This window comes from Podarcis liolepis (assembly GCF_965112155.1).
Source record: "Podarcis liolepis genome assembly, chromosome: 13".
In the NCBI taxonomy this organism is placed as follows: Eukaryota; Metazoa; Chordata; class Lepidosauria; order Squamata; family Lacertidae; genus Podarcis; species Podarcis liolepis.
This window is the reverse complement of record NC_139573.1, coordinates 44,611,938-44,631,788: the sequence shown is the minus strand read 5'-3', so window position 1 is coordinate 44,631,788 and position 19,851 is coordinate 44,611,938. Positions and strand designations below refer to the sequence as shown.

Sequence of the window (19,851 nt, the reverse complement as noted above, 5' to 3'; positions counted from 1 at the left end):
CTCATACCAAGAACTAACTTAGTTGGTCTTTAAGGTGCTACTGGAAGGAATTTTTTTATTTTGTCTATGGCAGACCAACACGGCTACCTATCTGTAACTCAAATATTTTAGTCATGGATTCAACAGCATGGGGAAAGGCCAGTTAGTGACAGCATATGTAGACTCTCAGGATGTACCCAGTGGTTTAGACCACAGCACCACCCATGTCACTGCACATAGCATACTAGAGTGACTATAGTAGGGTGGGACCTATACAGGATTTGTTAATATGTGTGGTGTAGTGGTTCAGAGCGGTGGACTCATAATCTGGTGAACTGGGTTTGATTCCCCGCTCCTCCACATGCAGCTGCTAGGTGACCTTGGGCTTGTCACACTCCTCTGAAGTCTCTCAGCCTCACTCACCTCACAGAGTGTTTGTTGTGGGGGAGGAAGGGAAAGGAAATTGTTTGCCGCTTTGAGACACCTTTGGGTAGTGATAAAGCGGGATATCAAATCCAAACTCTTCTTCTTTTTCTTCTTACTGAGCCAATGCATACGGACAATGCCTATTTGAGAAAATGTGCGCAGGAAAATGAGGATTTGTTTGATTGACGGAGGGGAGGTCAGGCCTCTCTGAACAGCATATAATGCCACAATGGGAAACACATTTTACAATCTCACAACAGGAAATACCACATAGGAAACACAGGGTAAAAGGTAAAGGACTCCTGGACGGTTAAGTCCAGTCAAAGGCGACTATGGGGTTGTGGTACTCATCTCGCTTTCAGGACAAGGGAGCTGGCATTTGTCCACAGACAGCTTTCCAGGTCATGTGGCCAGCAGGACTAAACCGCTTCTGGCACAACGGGACACTGTGACAGAAGCCGGAGCGCACGGAAACACTGTTTACCTCCCCACCTCAGTGGTACTTATTTATCTACTTGCACTGGCATGCTTTCAAACTGCTAGGTTGGCAGAAGCTGGGACAGAGCAACGGGAGCTCACCCCATCGTGGGGATTCAAACCGCTGACCTTCCGATTGGCAAACCCAAGAGGCTCAGTGGTTTAGACCACAACACCACCCGCTGTATGACCTACTAACTCTGGTGTATTATTCGGCATGAGATGTACTGGGATGAATTGGGTCATGTTATCTCTCACAGTATGTCATGATTGTAACCACTTGGGTCAAAATCATATCTGAACATCCAACATACCTGATAGATCCCCTGGGAGAACTGGACTATGAAATAAGGCGATCTAAGGCTGCAATTCTCACCCCACTCACCTGGGAGTAAGACCCATTGAATTCTGAGTAGGCATGGTTTGGATTACAGAGTAAGTAAGTATCCCAGTGGAGAGATTCAGGGATGGCTACATGAATGCTTTGAACATGGTCGGGAAGACATCTAGAGTGGAAAGCAGAAAAGAAGGCTCTGCGAGAATAGCTGTTCAAAGTGTACAACTATTAGAGAGCTGGTCAAAATGGTTGCTAATGACAGCAAGAAGGAATGCTAGTGATAATAATAGAAGGGACCAGGCAGATGTTGCCGTCTAGATCAGCCATTAAATTGATGAACAAGAACAAAACTGGAAGTCTGTCAACCGCAGAGCGCTAAGGATACTACTCTGATCTTTTCCTTTTGAAAATTTTTATTTTCAGAAAGAATTAACTCAGGATAATAAAACAACGGAGGAAAACAATGGAGAGATAAAAGCTGATTGTAGAGAATTATTTGATGGTGCTAATGGATTTTATGTGGTGGCTCCCCACTTGTGGAAGACTCACCTAGCACCTTTGTTACATTATCTTCAGGTGCCAGGAGAAAATATTCCTCTTCTCCCAAGCCTTTGGCTGATTAAACAATATATGGGCTTTTAAACTGTGTGGGTGGGCGGCCTTTTGCTTTTGTTTGTTATTTTTGTTTGTATTATTGTGTTTTTATATTGTAAACCACCCTGTGATCTTCAGATGAAGGGTGGTATAGAAATTTAGTAGTAGTAGTAGTAGTAGTGGTGGTAGTAGTAGTAGTAGTAGTAGTAATACAGTGGTACCTTGGGTTACATATGCTTCAGGTTACATACGCTTTAGGTTACAGACTCCGCTAACCCAGAAATAGTGCCTCATGTTAAGAACTTTGCTTCAGGATAAGAACAGAAATAGTGCAGCCGCAGCAGGAGGAGGCCCCATTAACTAAAGTGATGCTTCAGGTTAAGAACAGTTGCAGGTTAAGAATGGACCTCTGGAACGAATTAAGTACTTAACCCGAGGTACCACTGTAATAGTAATAATCATGTACCCAGGAAAAGGTTTGAAAGGTGCAAACAAATCCACAGAGAAGCTAAAAGGTAATTCTACTTCCTAATTTGTAGTGAAAACAAACAAACAAAATTAGCTACCTTTCCAGTAACAAAAAGCGTCATTCCCAAAACAGTAACCTATCAGAGATAACTTCCAGATGACTGGCTTAATGTTTAATGAGCATTCAGCCAGATTTTTTTGCAGAGTGATTAGACAATGGCAGCTATTTAGTGAGCTTTCATTCCAATTTGTGTGCATGTATGGAGAGAGCAAAAAAGCAGAGACATCACCTTGCCAACAAAGGTCCATATAGTTAAAGCTATGGTTTTACCAGTAGTGATGTATGGAAGTGAGAGCTGGACCATAAAGAAGGCTGATCACCGAAGAATTGATGCTTTTGAATTATGGTGCTGGAGGAGACTCTTGAGAGTCCCATGGACTGCAAGAAGATCAAACCTCTCCATTCTGAAGGAAATCAGCCCTGAGTGCTCACTGGAACTACAGATCGTGAAGCTGAGGCTCCAATACTTTGGCCACCTCATGAGAAGAGAAGACTCCCTGGAAAAGACCCTGATGTTGGGAAAGATGGAGGGCACAAGGAGAAGGGGACAACAGAGAACAAGATGGTTGGATAGTGTTGTCAAAGCTACCAGCATGAGTTTGACTAAACTGCGGGAGGCAGTGGAAGACAGGAGTGCCTGGCGTGCTCTGGTCCATAGGGTCACGAAGAGTCGGACACGACTAAACAACAACAACATGGAGAGAGTAGATGATATTGCATCAAGCAAGTGCCACACCATCATTTTGAGTACACCTCCTCGTTGGGAGGATAATAATTGGGAAAGATGGACTTATTTTGCAAGATCTCCAGATCAGCTTTAATTGTGCAACCTCAATATGCTGGGATGTGAACGAATTCCACCCAAAATGGTGCCCGTTTGGAAGTGTCCAGTTTCAGAGATTAGTACATCTTGTCAAGCTTGCTTGCTTGGTTGCAGTATCCACACGAACTCATTGACATCAAAATGCCAACCCCCTCCCCACCTTATTTAACCCAAATTTACTCTTTCTTAGGAATATATAAGTCCTTGGTCCATGTCAAGTGATCCAGCGAATGGAAGGCTGGATTGCATGGCTGCCAGCTAATTGGCCAATGCCAGCAGAGTTTGGATGGGAGTTGCTTTGGTGGCCGGCCCAACCGAGAAAACACCTCTTGCCAATGTCCAATTAAGCCCCTGTCTGGAAGTGTCCTCAATCACAGTACAAAATGACCCAGCCAGCATACAGCTGATTCTGCAGGGGCAAAGTTGTTCATTAAGCAGAAACCTGCTAATCTTGTCAGGTCTTCCATTTAACAGAGCAAAGGTCCAAACATTAGCAAGCATAGCTGCTCTCCTGTATCTGCAAACAAAAAATGTCTCCAAGTATGATTTGATTTTTATTTGCTGTTGTTTAAAAATAGTGAGCACTAATACAGGGCTGGAAGTGAATGGGAACAGGCGTTCCAGTTCAGTTCTAGCATGGTAAGGTCTATCAGAAGGCAGAAGGACTTGGTGGGGACTATGGCTCCCTTTGTTTAGGTCAGGCATAGGTCAACTCGGCCCTCCAGATGTTTTGAGACTACAATTCCCATCATCCCTAACCACTGGTTCTGTTAGCTGGGGATGATGGGAGTTGTAGTCCCAAAACATCTGGAGGGCTGAGTTTGCCTATGCCTGGTTTAGGTGAATGGATTCCATCCAAAGTACTCCAGAAATTAGGGTCAGTTTCATATCTTGTGGAAGGCAAGGATGGATTGGGTACTACCAATTGGAGATTGCTCTGAACTATATTGCCAGCAGGGACGCGGGTGGCGCTGTGGGTTAAACCACAGAGCCTAGGCCTTTCCGATCAGAAGGTCGGTGGTTCGAATCCCCGCGACGGGGTGAGCTCCAGTTGCTCGGTCCCTGCTCCTGCCAACCTAGCAGTTCGAAAGCACATCAAAGTGCAAGTAGATAAATAGGTACTGCTCCGGTGGGAAGGTAAACGGCATTTCTGTGCACTGCTCTGGTTCTCCAGAAGCGGCTTAGTCATGCTGGCCACATGACCCAGAAGCTGTATGCCAGCTCCCTCGGCCAATAAAGCGAGATGAGCGCCGCAACCCCAGAGGCGGTCACGACTGGACCTAATGGTCAGGGGTCCCTTTACCTTTACCTATATTGCGGGAAGTAGTGGAGGACAGAGGTGCCTGGCGTGCTCTGGTCCATGGGGTCACGAAGAGTCGGACACGACTAAACGACTAAACAACAACATATTGCTAGCACAGCCGCCTCATGGCAAAGTTGAAATTCGCTTTGAGTGAAGTGGACCAGGACCTGAAATTGCATGAACCATGACGAGTTCTAAATTCTACAGGGGTGTCCAAACATTTTTCAAAGAGGGCCAGATTTGACGAAGTGAACATGCGTGAGGGCAGACCAAGGGACCGACCAAAGTTGTTGACCTTATTTTAGGATTGAAGTTGTTGAACTTTTTTTTACAGTTTTATCCCAGAGTTGTTGAGCTTCTTTTAGGATTAAACTTGTTGACCTTTTTGCGTGTTGAGACCCAGAGACCTCCCCCCCCCCCAAATAAACACACATTTGACTCAAATTTTAGTTTTGGTTTTTGGCAGAATTTAGGCCACAACTTTACTGATTACAGAAAGTGAGTGGTTGCATAGGCTCTGGTTTGACTAGCTCCCTGTACCCTTGCAGGTAGTATTGACCCAGAGCTCTATCATAGGTGAGCCAAGGGTGAACACCTGAGGTAGGTGAAAAGCCTGGGAGCAGACTATGTCCACTCCCCAGATGCTCCCCTGGACTCAGGCATGGGCACAACCGCCTCTTTGGGGTTGGCCAAACCAAGTTGAGTCCCTGGATTCCTTTAACGGAATACCCTTCACATACGGATGGCGAGACTGTTCTCCCATCCCTATCACCTGAACCAGAGCCTATCCGCGACCTTACAAGTTGTGACGATTTACTACATGGCAGGCGAAACCCAAATGGCAACAGCCAATAAGCCAAGTGGGGAAAATTCCTGCCATGCCCCTGTCCCAACGACAGACGACACACGACGGCATAGCAAGGTCAAGCGCAAAATGCCCTAAAAGTAGGGAGAGGTGGGCAGGTGTTCTGAATGCACAAGCCGAAAGAGGAAGCTCTGGGTCACGTGCGAAGGTATATATAGGTCCCTTGGCCCGTTTAGACAGCTCCCCATTGGCCAGATTAAACCCAGTAATGAGGGACCTACCAACTGGGTGTTGTGGCTGTCCAATATACCCACCCACAACCAAGAGGTCTGTGTCCTCTTTTAGGGAGGACACACTTTTTAGGATTGAAGTTGTTGAGCTTTTTTTGGATTTTACCCCATGAAAGAAACTGCCACAGGGGCTGGATTAAACCGGATTAGGCCCCCAAAATGGACTTTGGACATGCCTGGTTTATTAAGAGAGGGGCCTCTGGACTGGAATTGTTCGTGATGAGTTAATAAATTGTTGGGAAGGAATGTGGTAGAGTGTATTCAATAGTAATGAGAGAATGAAAAGTTATTAATTGTAGGAGGGACCTTGTAGATGCCACATGGAGATAAGAACCCCCGGTTCTTTCTTGCATTATTGGTAGGCTGACTGGATGTAGTTAAAGGCTCTGGACCTCACTTGTACCTTGGTCAAAAATAAACAGCTAAGTTCCCTTAGTGAGTAGCAGTGTTTGTTCTCCGTATAAGCCTGAGGACACGCCTGTTTCTCTACTACCAGTGACAGGAAGTGGAGGTCTCAGTGAATCCAGGTAAGTCAGGAGACTCTGAATATATTTTGTTGGGGAAGGCAAAGTGAATTTTGGGCCAGCATGACAATGAAGGGAACAATATAGCCCGGAACATGGTCAGAAGGTATGTGATGTCACAGCCTTCTAGATGTTAAAGAGGTCTGGACCTGGTCAGTTCTGGGATGGAATTTGGCTGGGAACTCTATGTAGCCTGTCCTGAGTTCCATGAAAAAAGAAAGAAAGTTGAGATATAAATGAAATGAATACCAAATTTAGCAAAAGAGGAACCACAAATATACACCAAAATACACCCAATATACCTGCCCTTACGACTCAATATTGAAGAGGAAGAACAAACGCTGTATGCAAATATCACAGATATTTGCCCATTTCTGATTTTCTCATTGAGGAACTGCTGATAAGCTTCCATAAAATCTGGGTTTCCCACTTGGAAGCCCAGCTGTGTATGTGAACCAAATCACCCAGTATTTTGAGATTGCATAGATAGAAATAGCCCCCACTTTTCAAACTTTGGTGCTTAATCATTTAACCAAGGGTTTCTTGTTGTTTAGTCGTTTAGTTGTGTCCAACTCTTCGTGACCCCCTGGCCTTAAGCACGCCAGGCACTCCTGTCTTCCACTGCCTCCCGCAGTTTAGTCAAACTCATGCTGGTAGCTTCGAGAACACTGTCCAACTATCTCGTCCTCTGTCGCCCCCTTCTCCTTGTGCCCTCCATCTTTCCCAACATCAGGGTCTTTTCCAGGGAGTCTTCTCTTCTCATGAGGTGGCCAAAGCATTGGAGTCTCAGCTTCAGGATCTGTCCTTCCAGTGAGCACTCAGGGCTGATTTCCTTCAGAAAGGATAGGTTTGATCTTCTTGCAGTCCATGGGACTCTCAAGAGTCTCCTCCAGCACCATAATTCAAAAGCATCAATTCTTCGTCAATCAGCCTTCTTTATGGTCCATCTCTCACTTCCATACATCACTACTGGGAAAACCATAGCTTTAACTATATGGACCTTTGTCGGCAAGGTGATGTCTCTGCTTTTTAAGATGCTGTCTAGGCTTGTCATTGCTTTTCTCCCAAGAAGCAGGCGTCTTTTAATTTCGTGGCTGCTGTCACCATCTGCAGTGATCATGGAGCCCAAGAAAGTAAAATCTCTCACTGCCTCCATTTATTCCCCTTCTATTTGCCAGGAGGTGATGGGCCCAGTGGCCACGATCTTCATTTTTTTTTTTTTAATGTTGAGCTGCTTCAGTGATGTGAGGCTTTTCTGTTTGATATTCTTCTCTGTGCCTGGTTTCCCACCTCAGCCTTTCCCCCCCTTTTGGCGAGGGGTGCCGTGACTCCAAAAAGACACTGCTGAAGTTCCTTTGGCCTGAGCTTCCTTCCAAGCCTTTTCAGGGGTCGTTTAGCCAAACGTTGCCCCTCACAGTACCGGTGTACGCCCCGACTTGCTTACTGCGATCGGAGCTCACACTGTTGCAGCTGTGGTAAAAGCGGAAGTTTTTCTTCAATAAGAAACTGAAGAAGAAATATAGTTCACCACATATTAACATAATGATAAGGTTTGGGTGGGTTTGTAAGAAGAGCTAACCTTGACTGGATCCGAAATGGTATGGGCAGGTTATGATTTTTGTTGGAAATAGTGATGGAGGAAAGCTGTGCCATTTGTCTTTTCATTTCAGAAATATTCAGCGACAGCGTTCTGCTTCCTTGGAGAGTTAAAAAAACCCTGACTCAACACACTTGTTAAAAGTCTTCTGTGAAAGGAAAACTTGGGACGGGAGGTTTCTCACACAAACCAAACGCTGAATAATTTCCCTCTGTTGTGGAGTGATAGAAGAAGAAATATGGCTGCCTCAGAAAAGCGTCTTGCACCCTCTGCCTCAGCAACAGTGGTTGTGATTCAGCTGCTAATACTTCAGGTTGCCTTAATAGGAAACATTTCCTGTGGGAATGTGCTTATTTGGCCAGCGGAAGGCAGTCACTGGCTAAATGTTAAGGTCATCATTCAAGAACTGCTACACAGAGGTCACAACGTCAGCATTCTAGTTCCAACGTCAGCACTCTTAATCAAACCCAGTGATGATATATCAGCAGCTAAGTTTGAGGTATTTCCAGTGTCCTATGGAAAGGATGAGGTCGATTCCATTTTATCGAACGCCGTATGGGCATGGGTGAACAACAAGCCAACAACCCTGACCTTCTACAGGTTTTACAAAGAGCTGGGGGAAAAGGTAGGGAAAATGGTTGACTTACAGAAGAACATATGCGAAGCGGTTCTGGCCAATAAGGAACTCATGGCCCGCCTGGCAAAGAGCAAATACGATGTGCTTCTTTCAGACCCTGTGTTGTTCGGTGGCGACCTGATTGCCTTGAAATTGGGCATCCCATTTATGTACACCTTGAGGTACATGCCAGCCTCAACCATAGAAAGACACTGTGCGAAGATACCTTCCCCTCCTTCGTATGTTCCGGCTGTTTTGTCTGAGCTCACAGACAGAATGTCATTTGGAGAAAGGGTGAAAAACGTAATATCTTACCATCTGCAAGACCATGTTTTCCAGACTTGGTTTGGAGAGTGGGACTCTTATTACAGTCAGGTTTTAGGTAAGCTTGTTTTTGTTTCTTCTTCCCAAAGTATTATTATTATTATTTGGTAGAGTAGATGCTCTAAAGAGGCCAAGGATTCCAACTTCAGCCCTTGGCATGACCAGTTAGAAAGGACCTCCTAGTAGCAGGATTGGAAAGGCCTCATCCTGAGGCTGTGTAGAGCCATGGTCAGCTGGAAATAGAGACTACCAAACTTGGCCACCTGTAAGGGAAGGAGCAGCTCTCACCTGCCTTGCTCCCTTCTTGCTCCATCAAATTGTTCTCTCTTCTGGGCAACTCTCCCTGAATTCAAATTGATCTTGAATAATTTCTCTCTTTTTAAAACTCTTTTTATTAAGGATTTGCTATAAGCAACTACCGTATTTTTTGCTCTACAAGACTCACTTTTTCCCTCCTAAAAAGTAAGGGGAAATGTGTGTGCGTCTTATGGAGCGAATGCAGGCTGCGCCGCTATCCCAGAAGCCAGAACAGCAAGAGGGATCTCTGCTTTCGCTGCGCAGCGATCCCTCTTGCTGTTCTGGCTTCTGGGATTCAGAATATTTTTTTCCCTTGTTTTCCTCCTCCTAAAACTAGGTGCGTCTTATGGTCTGGTGTGTCTTATAGAGTGAAAAATACGGTAACTAGAAAATAACCAAGACAAAAGAAATTAAAGGTAAAGGTAAAGGGACCCCTGACCATTTGGTCCAGTTGTGACCAACTCTGGGGTTGCGGTGCTCATCTCACTTTATTGGCCAAGGGAGCTGGTGTACAGTTTCCGGGCCAGCATGATTAAGCCGCTTCTGGCAAACCAGAGCAGCGCACGGAAATGCCGTTTACCTTCCCTCCGGAGCGGTACCTATTTATCTACTTGCACTTTGACGTGCTTTCAAACTGCTACATGGGCAGGAGCAGGGACCGAGCAATGGGAGCTCACCCCGTCGTGGGGATTCGAACCGCTGACCTTCTGATTGGCAAGTCCTAGGCTTTGTGGTTTAACCCACAGCGCCACCCGCGTCCCATAAGCAACTAACTAGAAAATAACCAATACAAAAGAAATTATGAGACATTAAATGAAGCAGGCATGAGAATGCATACATCAGTAAGGAGACCTTATGAAAATGTATTATAATAGAGGAAATTGCAAAACAACAACAACACGCAATAGGGCAGCTGCCACACAAAAATGTATGTGTTAGAATAAAATATGCACTAAAATGTTGGTAATTTCTTTGCAGTAACTTTGAAAAATAAATCGCAAATTGAAATATTCAGTCTAATGGAGCGTTTCAGCCTAAAACTTCCATACGCCCCAGCTAGCACCTGAAGGACATCACATTGGGGAGACCAGGACTGGTACTGATGCACATTCAGCTACCAATTCTGACTTCAGAGGAAAGGATTATTCTAAATATTATAGAAGAGAAAATATGGATTTGGAACTGAAAGAATATCTGTGAAGAAGCCATAGCCAGTTCTGGCTTCCTAACAAATGTGTAGCATAACACATATTTCTGCAGACTCAGTCCCCAGTTGCTGTTCATATTTCCTTTCCTCTTTTTTCAGGTGTACAGTATATAGTTAAAACGTAATGTGGAATTCAGCTTCCTGTATTTTGGCAAACAAGGTTGCTAAAGCCCTCATATCTGTAAAGAAAATACAAGCTGCATTTAAACTCATTCCCTTTCCCTCGTTCAACAGGGAGACCCACAACATTATGTGAAGTGATGGGGAAAGCAGAGATCTGGTTGGTCCGCACCTACTGGGACTTCGAATTTCCGCGGCCTTTCCTACCAAATTTTCAATTTGTGGGGGGTCTGCACTTGAAGCCAGCCAAGCCTTTGCCAGAGGTAATTCTCTCCTTTGCCCTTTGCCTGCTTGGTAACTATGCCTGGATCTTCTTCAAAGCACCTCCGGGAAAGGGGAGGGCGTGTGGTGGCACGATAAAGAAGTGGCAAGGACAACCTGTTGTTGTTGTTTAGTCGTTTAGTTGTGTCTGACTCTTGGTAGCTTCAAGAACACTGTCCAACCATCTCGTCCTCTGTCGTCCCCTTCTCTTTGTGCCCTCCATCTTTCCCAACATCAGGGTCTTTTCCAGGGAATCTTTTCTTCTCATGAGGTGGCCAAAGCATTGGAGCCTCAGCTTCAGGATCTGTCCTTCCAGTGAGCACTCAGGGCTGATTTCCTTCAGAATGGAGAGGTTTGATCTTCTTGCAGTCCATGGGACTCTCAAGAGTCTCATCCAGCACCATAATTCAAAAGCATCAATTCTTCGGCCATCAGCCTTCTTTATGGTCCCGCTCTTACTTCCATACATAAGCATAGCTTAACAACATGGACCTTTGTCGGGAAGGTGATGTCTGCTTTTTAAGGTGCTGCCTTAGGAACTTTTTATTATACGTGGAGGAGGTATGGACTGATTTCCTAATCTTGCTCTAAATAAAGAGCAACCATGACTCTAAGATGATTGGCAGCATCGTAGCATTCAAATCTGAAGACGCAAGCAGTCTTATCAAGGGGTGAAGTCTGGTATGACATTCTGAGTGGCAGAATGAGGGAAGGATAGATCAAGGGAAGTTTGTCTGGCATCTTCATTATTCACGTTTAGGTGCCAGGCAAAAAATTCCTCTTCAACCAGGCCTTTGATTTATTTGTTGGTATGTTAAACCGCACTGGGCTTCTTGAACCAACTTGGAAAATGCCAGGCAGCTGTGTTCTCCTCTACAAGCAACCCTCGGGATGATTCATCACTCTTCTTTCTGAAGTGCTTCTGTGACACATATCCGAAGATATATGCACACAATCCGAGAGCAGAGTCCAAGCAGAAGCTAGGTATTTGAGGTGTGGAATCTAAGCTAATTTATTATATACAAGTGTTACAGAACAAAGAAAACATGGCTCCTCTCTCCTTCTTCTTCTCCGAGACAGAACAGACTAAAAGCAATAGTACTACACACATAATAAAACGGTGTAACTGAACTTCCGTTCTCATGACTCCAATAGTATGGAATGTCAACACAGACATGTGATGAAAACAATCACACCTCCAGCAACGGAGGAATGAAATCCCAACATGATTAACATCCAATACCCTTTAAAATGTGTTTGTGGGAGCAGAGCGGTTATTGGATTTTTTTGTTCTTGTTTCTATTATGTGTTTTGTGTTGTTGTTTTTTATGGGGGGGAGATATTATTGTCTGCGTGTCAATCCAGGGACACCATTTCAGATTTCTCTAGAAGGGACATACATTCCTGGAACATTTCCCGGAGCACAGCTCTGCTTTTTCTGATAGCACAGAGAAACCGGACTGACTGAACACACAACCTGTAACTCTTCAGTCCTAAAGGGCACTGGAACCTCCTTCTAAGATGCTGGAAACACAGTTTGGAAACTGGACCTTAAATACCAGTTGGAGGTCCTTTAAGCAGAGGCTTGACAACCATATGTCAGGAGTGCTCTGATGGTGTTTCCTGCTTGGCAGGGGGTTGGACTCGATGGCCCTGGTGGTCTCTTCCAACTCTATGATTCTATGATTCTATGATTCTATGATTCTATGATTCTATGATTCTATGATTCTATACCACCTTCTCACTCAGAGGCCAGCACAACTTGAAGTGTTAACATTAACATTTCTAATTCACGCAGTAGGTTCACATGGCAAAGACATGGAGGAAGGTGGTTTGTTGGTTTATAAAGAATGCTTTTAATCTTTTGACAGGAAATGGAAGAATTTGTCCAGAGTTCAGGGGAACACGGCATTGTCGTGTTTTCTCTGGGCACTTTTTTCCCAAACTTAACAGATGAAAAGAGTAACATGGTTGCATCGGCACTCAGCCAACTTCCACAGAAGGTCAGTGTTCATGTCATTTGGTTAGAAAATACCAATTCACTTGTATAGTGGACTTGTGAAAATGCTTCCCTGATTTCCTTACCCTGGCTGTGAAATTGCATGCTTTTACAACAGACGTTTTAAAGACTTGCTTTTCTTGAAATCTACTCCTACTTAAATAAATGAGAGCAGGCTTAGACGATGAGGCTACTCCTAGCCTAATACTTGTTATGAGATGTAGAATAATGCAAAATAATTCAGAGAGGAGAAAATAGGCTCCCTAAGGTCTGCTTTGAGGAGCAGATGAAATTAGCTCTGGATAACTTTTAGTTTGAATCTTTTTTTTCAGATTTACTCATACATTATGAATTCTCAGTGCTGGGGAAATATGGAGTCAGAACAGTCCAACATAGCCTGAAGTCAACATACTTGATTGTTTAAATGTAGCTTATATATTTTCTTAATATATAAATGCCGTATTGTTCAGTTGTCTACTAGGCTACTATATACCAGGGACACGGATGTGGTACAGAAATATGGTGCAATACAGCTGTATCTCGGGTTAAGTACTTAATTCGTTCCGGAGATACGTTCTTAAGCTGAAACTGTTCTTAACCTGAAGCACCACTTTAGCTAATGGGGCCTCCTGCTGCCGCCGCACCGCCGGAGCACGGTTTCTGTTCTCATCCTGAAGCAAAGTTCTTAACCTGAAGCACTATTTCTGGGTTAGCGGAGTCTGTAACCTGAAGCATATGTAACCCAAGGTACCACCATATTATTACACTGTCACTAAGGAAAGTGGCTAAGCAGCCAGTGTTGATGATTCATATTAGAATCCAGAAGGACAGCTGAAGTTGTTGGAGAAGCCTACAGATCAACGTGGTGCTGATTGAAAGCCAAGCAAGATGAGTAGAATGCCTGGGGGAGTCATCCCAGTTTTCCTTGCAACCTGAGCTACAGAGAACAGTCTTTCCATTTCCCCTCCAAATCCAGGTTCTTTGGCGCCACAAAGGGAAACGGCCAGAAACCTTAGGAGAAAACACCAGGATTTATGACTGGATCCCACAAAATGATCTTCTCGGTGAGAGAGAGACCTCATGCTTGTTGCAGTTATGGCTTCATTGCAGTGTTCTGCCAATTCCTAGGAAATATCTCTCCTCCAGCCTCACTTTCCTCACTCACGTCATGACAGCCCTAGATACTAGCAATGAACATCTTCCCCTTCATTTATTCCATTCCTAATCAGTAGCTTCACCCTGCCCCTTGTATTCCCTTATGCCTGTTTTATTGCTGAGCTTGGATCATTTTAAAAAATAATCTCAGAATTGGCAATGTGTGTGTTGGGCAGGGAAGAGGGGAAGATGCAAACTGGGAAATGGTGAGCGCACACATGCTGTCGCCCAGGGGTTGGCCACCTAAGGCCCATGGGGGTCGTTTAACTGGCCCACAAGCCACCCCTGAACCAAGCTGCCCACTCAGTGAGTCCCCGTGCACTGCGCTAAACCTGCACAGTGCTGCGCGGGGATTCGCTTTTGTAGTGCCGGAAATTGCGTCTGCACAGACGTAGATGCCAGAAATTATGTCTGTGCAGACACGGGTGCCGGAAATCGTGGGTGGGCAGGCGATCCAGCCCATGAAGGGATCTCCGCTGGAGTGAACCATCCCAGGTAAGGTAAACCTTGTTGACCCCTGCTGTACTTGGAAACACTTGGGTGGGGAGAATCTTTTAAAGATAGGATAGCTGCTTATTTCCTTCACATCTGAAGGGAGGGTGTTCCACAGGGTGGGTGCCACTACCGAGAAGGCCCTCTGTCTGGTTCCCTGTAACCTAACTTCTCGCAATGAGGGAACCGCCAGAAGGCCCTCGGCACTGGATCTCAGTGTCCGGGCAGAACGATGGGGGTGGAGACGCTCCTTCAGGTATACAGGACCGAGGCCGTTTAGGGCTTTAAAGGTCAGCACCAACACTTTGAATTGTGCTCAGAAACGTACTGGGAGCCAATGCAGATCTCTTAGAACCGGTGTTATGTGGTCCCGGCGGCCACTCCCAGTCACCAGTCTAGCTGCCGCATTCTGGATTAATTGCAGTTTCCGGGTCACATTCAAAGGTAGCCCCTGGTTATCATATTTCTTCTGCCATCCCCAGTTGGATCGAGTTATTACCCCTCATCCAGCAGCTGTTTCTCACGCCTGTTTCTCACAGGTGTAACTTCTTGGGATCCTTGGCGGAAAGGGGAAAGAGGCAGGGAAAATACCTGGGTCCATCCCAAGGAAAACCAAGCCCTCAGACAGTGCTGTTTTTCAAATCTTGGCGCAAACCTAAGCAAGCTAGCCGAGCTCAAATATTTGGTGCTTTGTGTTTTCAGCTATTCAGGAGATCTGGAACTACAAATTCTCTCTGTTTTACGAAGCTGTTATGTGCTTGGACAGGGTCAGTTTTGAATTCTAGCAACTTTAATAACCTGCCTTTACCATCCCATAGTCAACAGAGTCTCATCTTCCTCCTCCAGGACACCCCAAGACCAAAGCCTTCATAACACATGGTGGGATCAATGGGATTTATGAATCCATTTACCATGGCGTCCCCATAGTGGGGATTCCCTTTTTTTCTGACCAGCACGACAATATTGTACACATGAAGGCAAAGGGGATGGCTGTGGGGCTGGACCTTCAAACAATGAAAGCAGAAGATTTGTTGGAAGCTGTGAAGGCTGTGATTCACAATCCCACGTGAGTGGTCAACCCTCTCATTTTTTTTATTTTTTATTTAAAAAAAATGATATTTATTGAAAAAAGAATTTTAAAAATCACAAAGAAACGAAAAAGACAAAATTACAGACAAAAAAAGACAAAAACAAAGAAAAAAAATAAAGCCATCATTTTCAAATTCTCCACTTTCTTTACCTTCTTTCCATGACCTCCTCCCCCTCCCATCTCTTGTAACTTAATTGATAATTGTCACAGCAAATCCTTCCCATAATTCATAATATTCTGCCAATACATAACCTTACTCTATTTTCATCTTATCTTATATAAAACCTTAAAACTTAAAATTTAAGTCTTATTTTTACCAGCTTCTCATAACCATTACCTTTTTACCTAATTCTTTAAACATTCTTAGAAGAGCCTAGTAATTTCATTTCAGCATTTTTGCAACTTTCATAAAAACATTTCTGTCGATAAAAAAACAAAAAGAAAATAAAAACAATCCAATCTTCTTCCAGCGTCCCCTCCCCCCGGTCCCGGGATTATCAGTCCTTTTTGTCCCATTAGTCTGGCCCATTTAACCTGGTGATCTTATATCCGAGGCCATCAAATCTCTTCCATGTCCCTTCCGCAGTTCTTCTTCATATTTATACCTGTACCCTCCCATTTAAAATGTCAAGCAATTTTTAAAAGAAAACCTCTCTCCCAAATCTCAAAGCCCCTTTGCACTAAGTCACTTTGGATTTTGAGTGAATGATGTCATACTAGTTTTTTTAATTGTTACTCCGCCCATCTGACTGGGTTACCCCAGCCGCACTAGGCAGCTTCCAACATATAAAAATAATAATAAAACATTGAACATTTAAAAACCTCCCTAAACAGGGCTGCTTTCAGATGTCTTCTAAAGGTTGTATAGTTACTTATCTCCTTGGCTCGGGGGTCACATAACTCCTTACCCTCCAACAATTCTCCAGTGAAAATAGGGACCTCCTAAGGTCTAAACTGGAGGGACACGGGTGGCGCTGTGGTCTAAACCACAGAGCCTAGGGCTTGCCGATCAGAAGGTCGGTGGTTCGAATCCCCGCGACGGGGTGAGCTCCCGTTGCTCAGTCCCAGCTCCTGCCAACCTACCAGTTCAAAAGCGCGTCAAAGTGCAAGTAGATAAATAGGCACCGCTCTGGCGGGAAGGTAAACGGTGTTTCTGTGTGCTGCTCTGGTTCGCCAAAAGCGGCTTAGTCATGCTGGCCACATGACACAGAAGCTGTACACCGGCTCCCTCGGCCAATAAAGCGAGATGAGTGCCACAACCTCAGAGTCGGTCACGACTGGACCTAATGGTCAGGGGTCCGTTTACCTTTACCTTTAAGGTCTAAACCACTGAGCCTAGGGACACGTGGGTTGGCGCTCTGGCGGGAAGGTAAACAGTGTTTCCATGCACTGCTCTGGTTTTGCCAGAAGCGGCTTAGTTATGCTGGCCACATGACCTGGAAAAACTGTCTGTGGACAAACGTCGGCTCCCTCGACCAGTAAAGTGAGATGAGCGCCGCAACCCCAGAGTCATTCGCCACTGGACTTAACTCGCAGGGGTCCTTTACCTTTTTAAAGGAAAAGTGGGACATTCCAGGATCAAATCAGAAACCGGGATGGCTTCTGTAAATCTGGCGCTGTCTCGGGAAAATAGGGACACTTGGTGGGTCTGCCTTCATTGTTGGATGAAGAACTCAAATGTGCAAATGCTTTAATGCTCAAATCAGATCGGTACTGTAATGGGAATTGGGGTTGCTTGTGCGTAAAGGATGCTGAAGTTCTAGGCAACGTTGCCTGGCTAAACCTTTCCCTGGCTGGACAGCCCTTTCTCCGTGGCTGTGTCAGTCGCTGGCAGAATCTGTCAGTGGGCGTTTCCTGAATTTCTTCCAACATAAAAATTCCTTGACGCCCAGTCTCCGCCTAGCCTCCCTGCGCGGAAGCTTTCTGCGCAGAGTAGGCGTAGCCAGCGGAGGTCCTGGACTCTCCCCGCTGGTCTCTGTGGAAGAGTCTTGGAGCCCTCTCTCCGAAGTCCTTCCCTGGTCCCCTTCCTCCCTGGTGTCACGCTGATAACCTTCCCCAAAGGGAGTGTTCTCTCTCCCTCTGCTGGTCCCTTCTCCTGCATGGTCGGGGAGCCTTACCTCCACTCTTGGCTCCGATGGCAGTTCCCTGACAGGTACATAAGATAAACTACAGATTACAAGGTACGTCAGAGGGAGGAGACACAAGCCTAAGATCTTGACCCAAGAATCAACACCCCTCCTGCACCTTCCTATTGAAGAGGGGGAGGCAAGTGGCTGGAGTCTGAAGACTTGGAAAGCAAAAAGGCACTCTGTCGAATTGGCTGACTCTCTGTATAAATTTTGTACTGGTGCTGGCACCTCTGTGTCCATCAAAATGGAGGCTGGCTCAGCATCATCTTTGCTTTCAGCTGCCTCTCCAGGTGAGGGATGCCCTTCACTGATAGGAAGAGATGCCAGAGGCTGCTCCGCAGTGGGAGATATTGGGCCAGGTGGGGTCCAATACCGTAGAGGTGGGTGCTCCTCTGCAAACCCACTCAGCCTCTCTTTGCAAACCGGATCTAACCACAGACCACTGAACCTCTTCCCGGGTTCAGACATTTATTTCTTTCCCTTTGTTGTTCATTTCTATTTTTTCATTATTAGTCTTTATTGAATTTTAAAAATTTACAAAAAAAGAAGAAAATAAATTAATCCTTACACCCACATATACCGAAAAGAAAAGAAAAGAAAATATGAAAATTAAAATAAAAATTAAAAAAGGAAAAGGAAAAGGTATTGGTCAAATACACCAAATTATTTAAGGAGTAGAAACCATAGTTTGAATATTCTATATCCAAAATTTCTAGAAAGACATTAACTTCATATTCCATCTTTTCTTTTCTTTTCTTTTCTTTTCTTTTCTTTTCTTTTCTTTTCTTTTCTTTTCTTTTCTTTACCGTCACATTCTTTCTATTCCACTCAACTGGATCGAGTCCCTTATATGTTAATTGACTTCCCTCTATCTCTTTGCGGTTTCCATATTTCTCTTACATTTAAGTAATCCGTATTCCATTATTAAAAAAGAAAATTCCCTTATATCTGTGAAGTTAGTCTAGGCACAGCCCAGTGTTGTTATTGGAACCATATTTTGTCAGATAATTTTTAAAGCCATCCCATTCAGGACCAGACGTTTCATGGGGTGTCAATTCCACCTTCCCTGTCTCATGAGGACTCTACTGGGGTTCTTCAACACTCTTAAGTTCCTTTCCTTCTTCCTTGGGCTCCGAGCTCCGCATCCATGACACCACAAACGGGACTTGTAACACCTGCTAAACTGCAATGGAAACGTGACTTTGGGCCCTATTCCAATTTGTCCTTCCTTTTCTCTCTTTCCCCCTCCCCTTCTTTACCCAATCCTCCAGGTATAAGGAAAATGCAATGAGACTGTCGCAGATCTACCACGACCAACCGATAAAGCCGCTGGACCGGGCTGTCTTTTGGATTGAGTTTGTCATGCGCCACAAAGGTGCCAAGCACTTGAGAGTAGCTGCACATCACTTGACCTGGTACCAGTATCACTCCCTGGACGTCTTCATCTTCTTGATTGGTTGCATGGCAGTTTTCATATTCATTGCTGTTAAATGCTGCTCATTTTGTTGTCGGAAATGTGGCAGGATTATTAGGAAAACCAAAACAGAGTAGCTTCTCCCGGGACTCAGCCATCATTGTTTCACTTGCGTTATTTGGTACACTCAGATTTAGTGTGCTGAAGCCCCTTCAGGAAATCTGCTTCAAAGGCTGTAATCATTTGCAACAACTTTAAACTGAATTGAATGTACAATGAACCAACCTTTGCATGTCGAGGCCCCCAGGACACCCCCAAATAAAGACACGGTTCACACAACATTTTTGTTTTGGTCTTTGGCATAATTTTGGCCACGACTTTATTGAATTACAATATGTGAGTGGTTGCTTAGGCACTGGTTAGTGACTATCTGTTCCCACATAGAGGTAGGAACAGAACTGACAACCGCAAGCCTGCGGAAGTCAGTAAGGGTAAACATTTTTGGGGAGAGAATAGAGCTTTGCGCCAGACCCTCACCTCTCCCCAAATGCTCCCAGGGGCTCTTGCATGGCCCTAGCCCCTTGCCAGGGGTTCGGACAAAAGCATGGCAAGCCCCTGGATTCCTTTACCGGAATTCCCTTGCAGCAGCAGCATTGGCAGGACAGGCACAGCCAACCACATCCCCTCCACCAACCCAAATTAACCAATGCTTAACTGCAACCTTTCAAGTTGTGACGATTTGCTACGCGGGTGGCGCTGTGGGTTAAACCACAGAGCCTAGGACTTGCCAATCAGAAGGTTGGCGGTTCGAATCCCCGCGATGGGGTGAGCTCCCGTTGCTTGGTCCTTGCTCCTGCCAACCTAGCAGTTCGAAAGCATGTCAAAGTGCAGGTAGATAAATAGGCACCGCTCCGGCGGGAAGGTAAACGGCGTTTCCGTGCGCTGCTCTGGTTGGCCAGAAGCGGCTTAGTCATGCTGGCCACATGACCTGGAAGCTGTACGCCGGCCCGTCGGCCAATAAAGTGAGATGAGTGCCGCAATCCCAGAGTCGGTCATGACTGGA

At 45.2% G+C, this 19,851-nt stretch overlaps 1 protein-coding gene across 1 annotated transcript; it reads left to right on the top strand.

Annotated features, from left to right (window-relative positions):
- Positions 1 to 7,922: 7,922 nt before the first annotated feature.
- LOC310690605 (UDP-glucuronosyltransferase 2A2-like) lies at positions 7,923 to 18,978 on the top strand (the record flags this gene model as incomplete). The annotated part of the gene is made up of 6 exons (XM_083469916.1): positions 7,923 to 8,682; positions 10,363 to 10,511; positions 12,381 to 12,512; positions 13,485 to 13,572; positions 15,002 to 15,221; positions 18,646 to 18,978. The coding sequence occupies 6 exons, from the start codon at positions 7,923 to 7,925 to the stop codon at positions 18,923 to 18,925; spliced, it is 1,629 nt and encodes a 542-aa protein (XP_083326042.1). The 3' UTR covers positions 18,926 to 18,978.
- Positions 18,979 to 19,851: the final 873 nt, after the last annotated feature.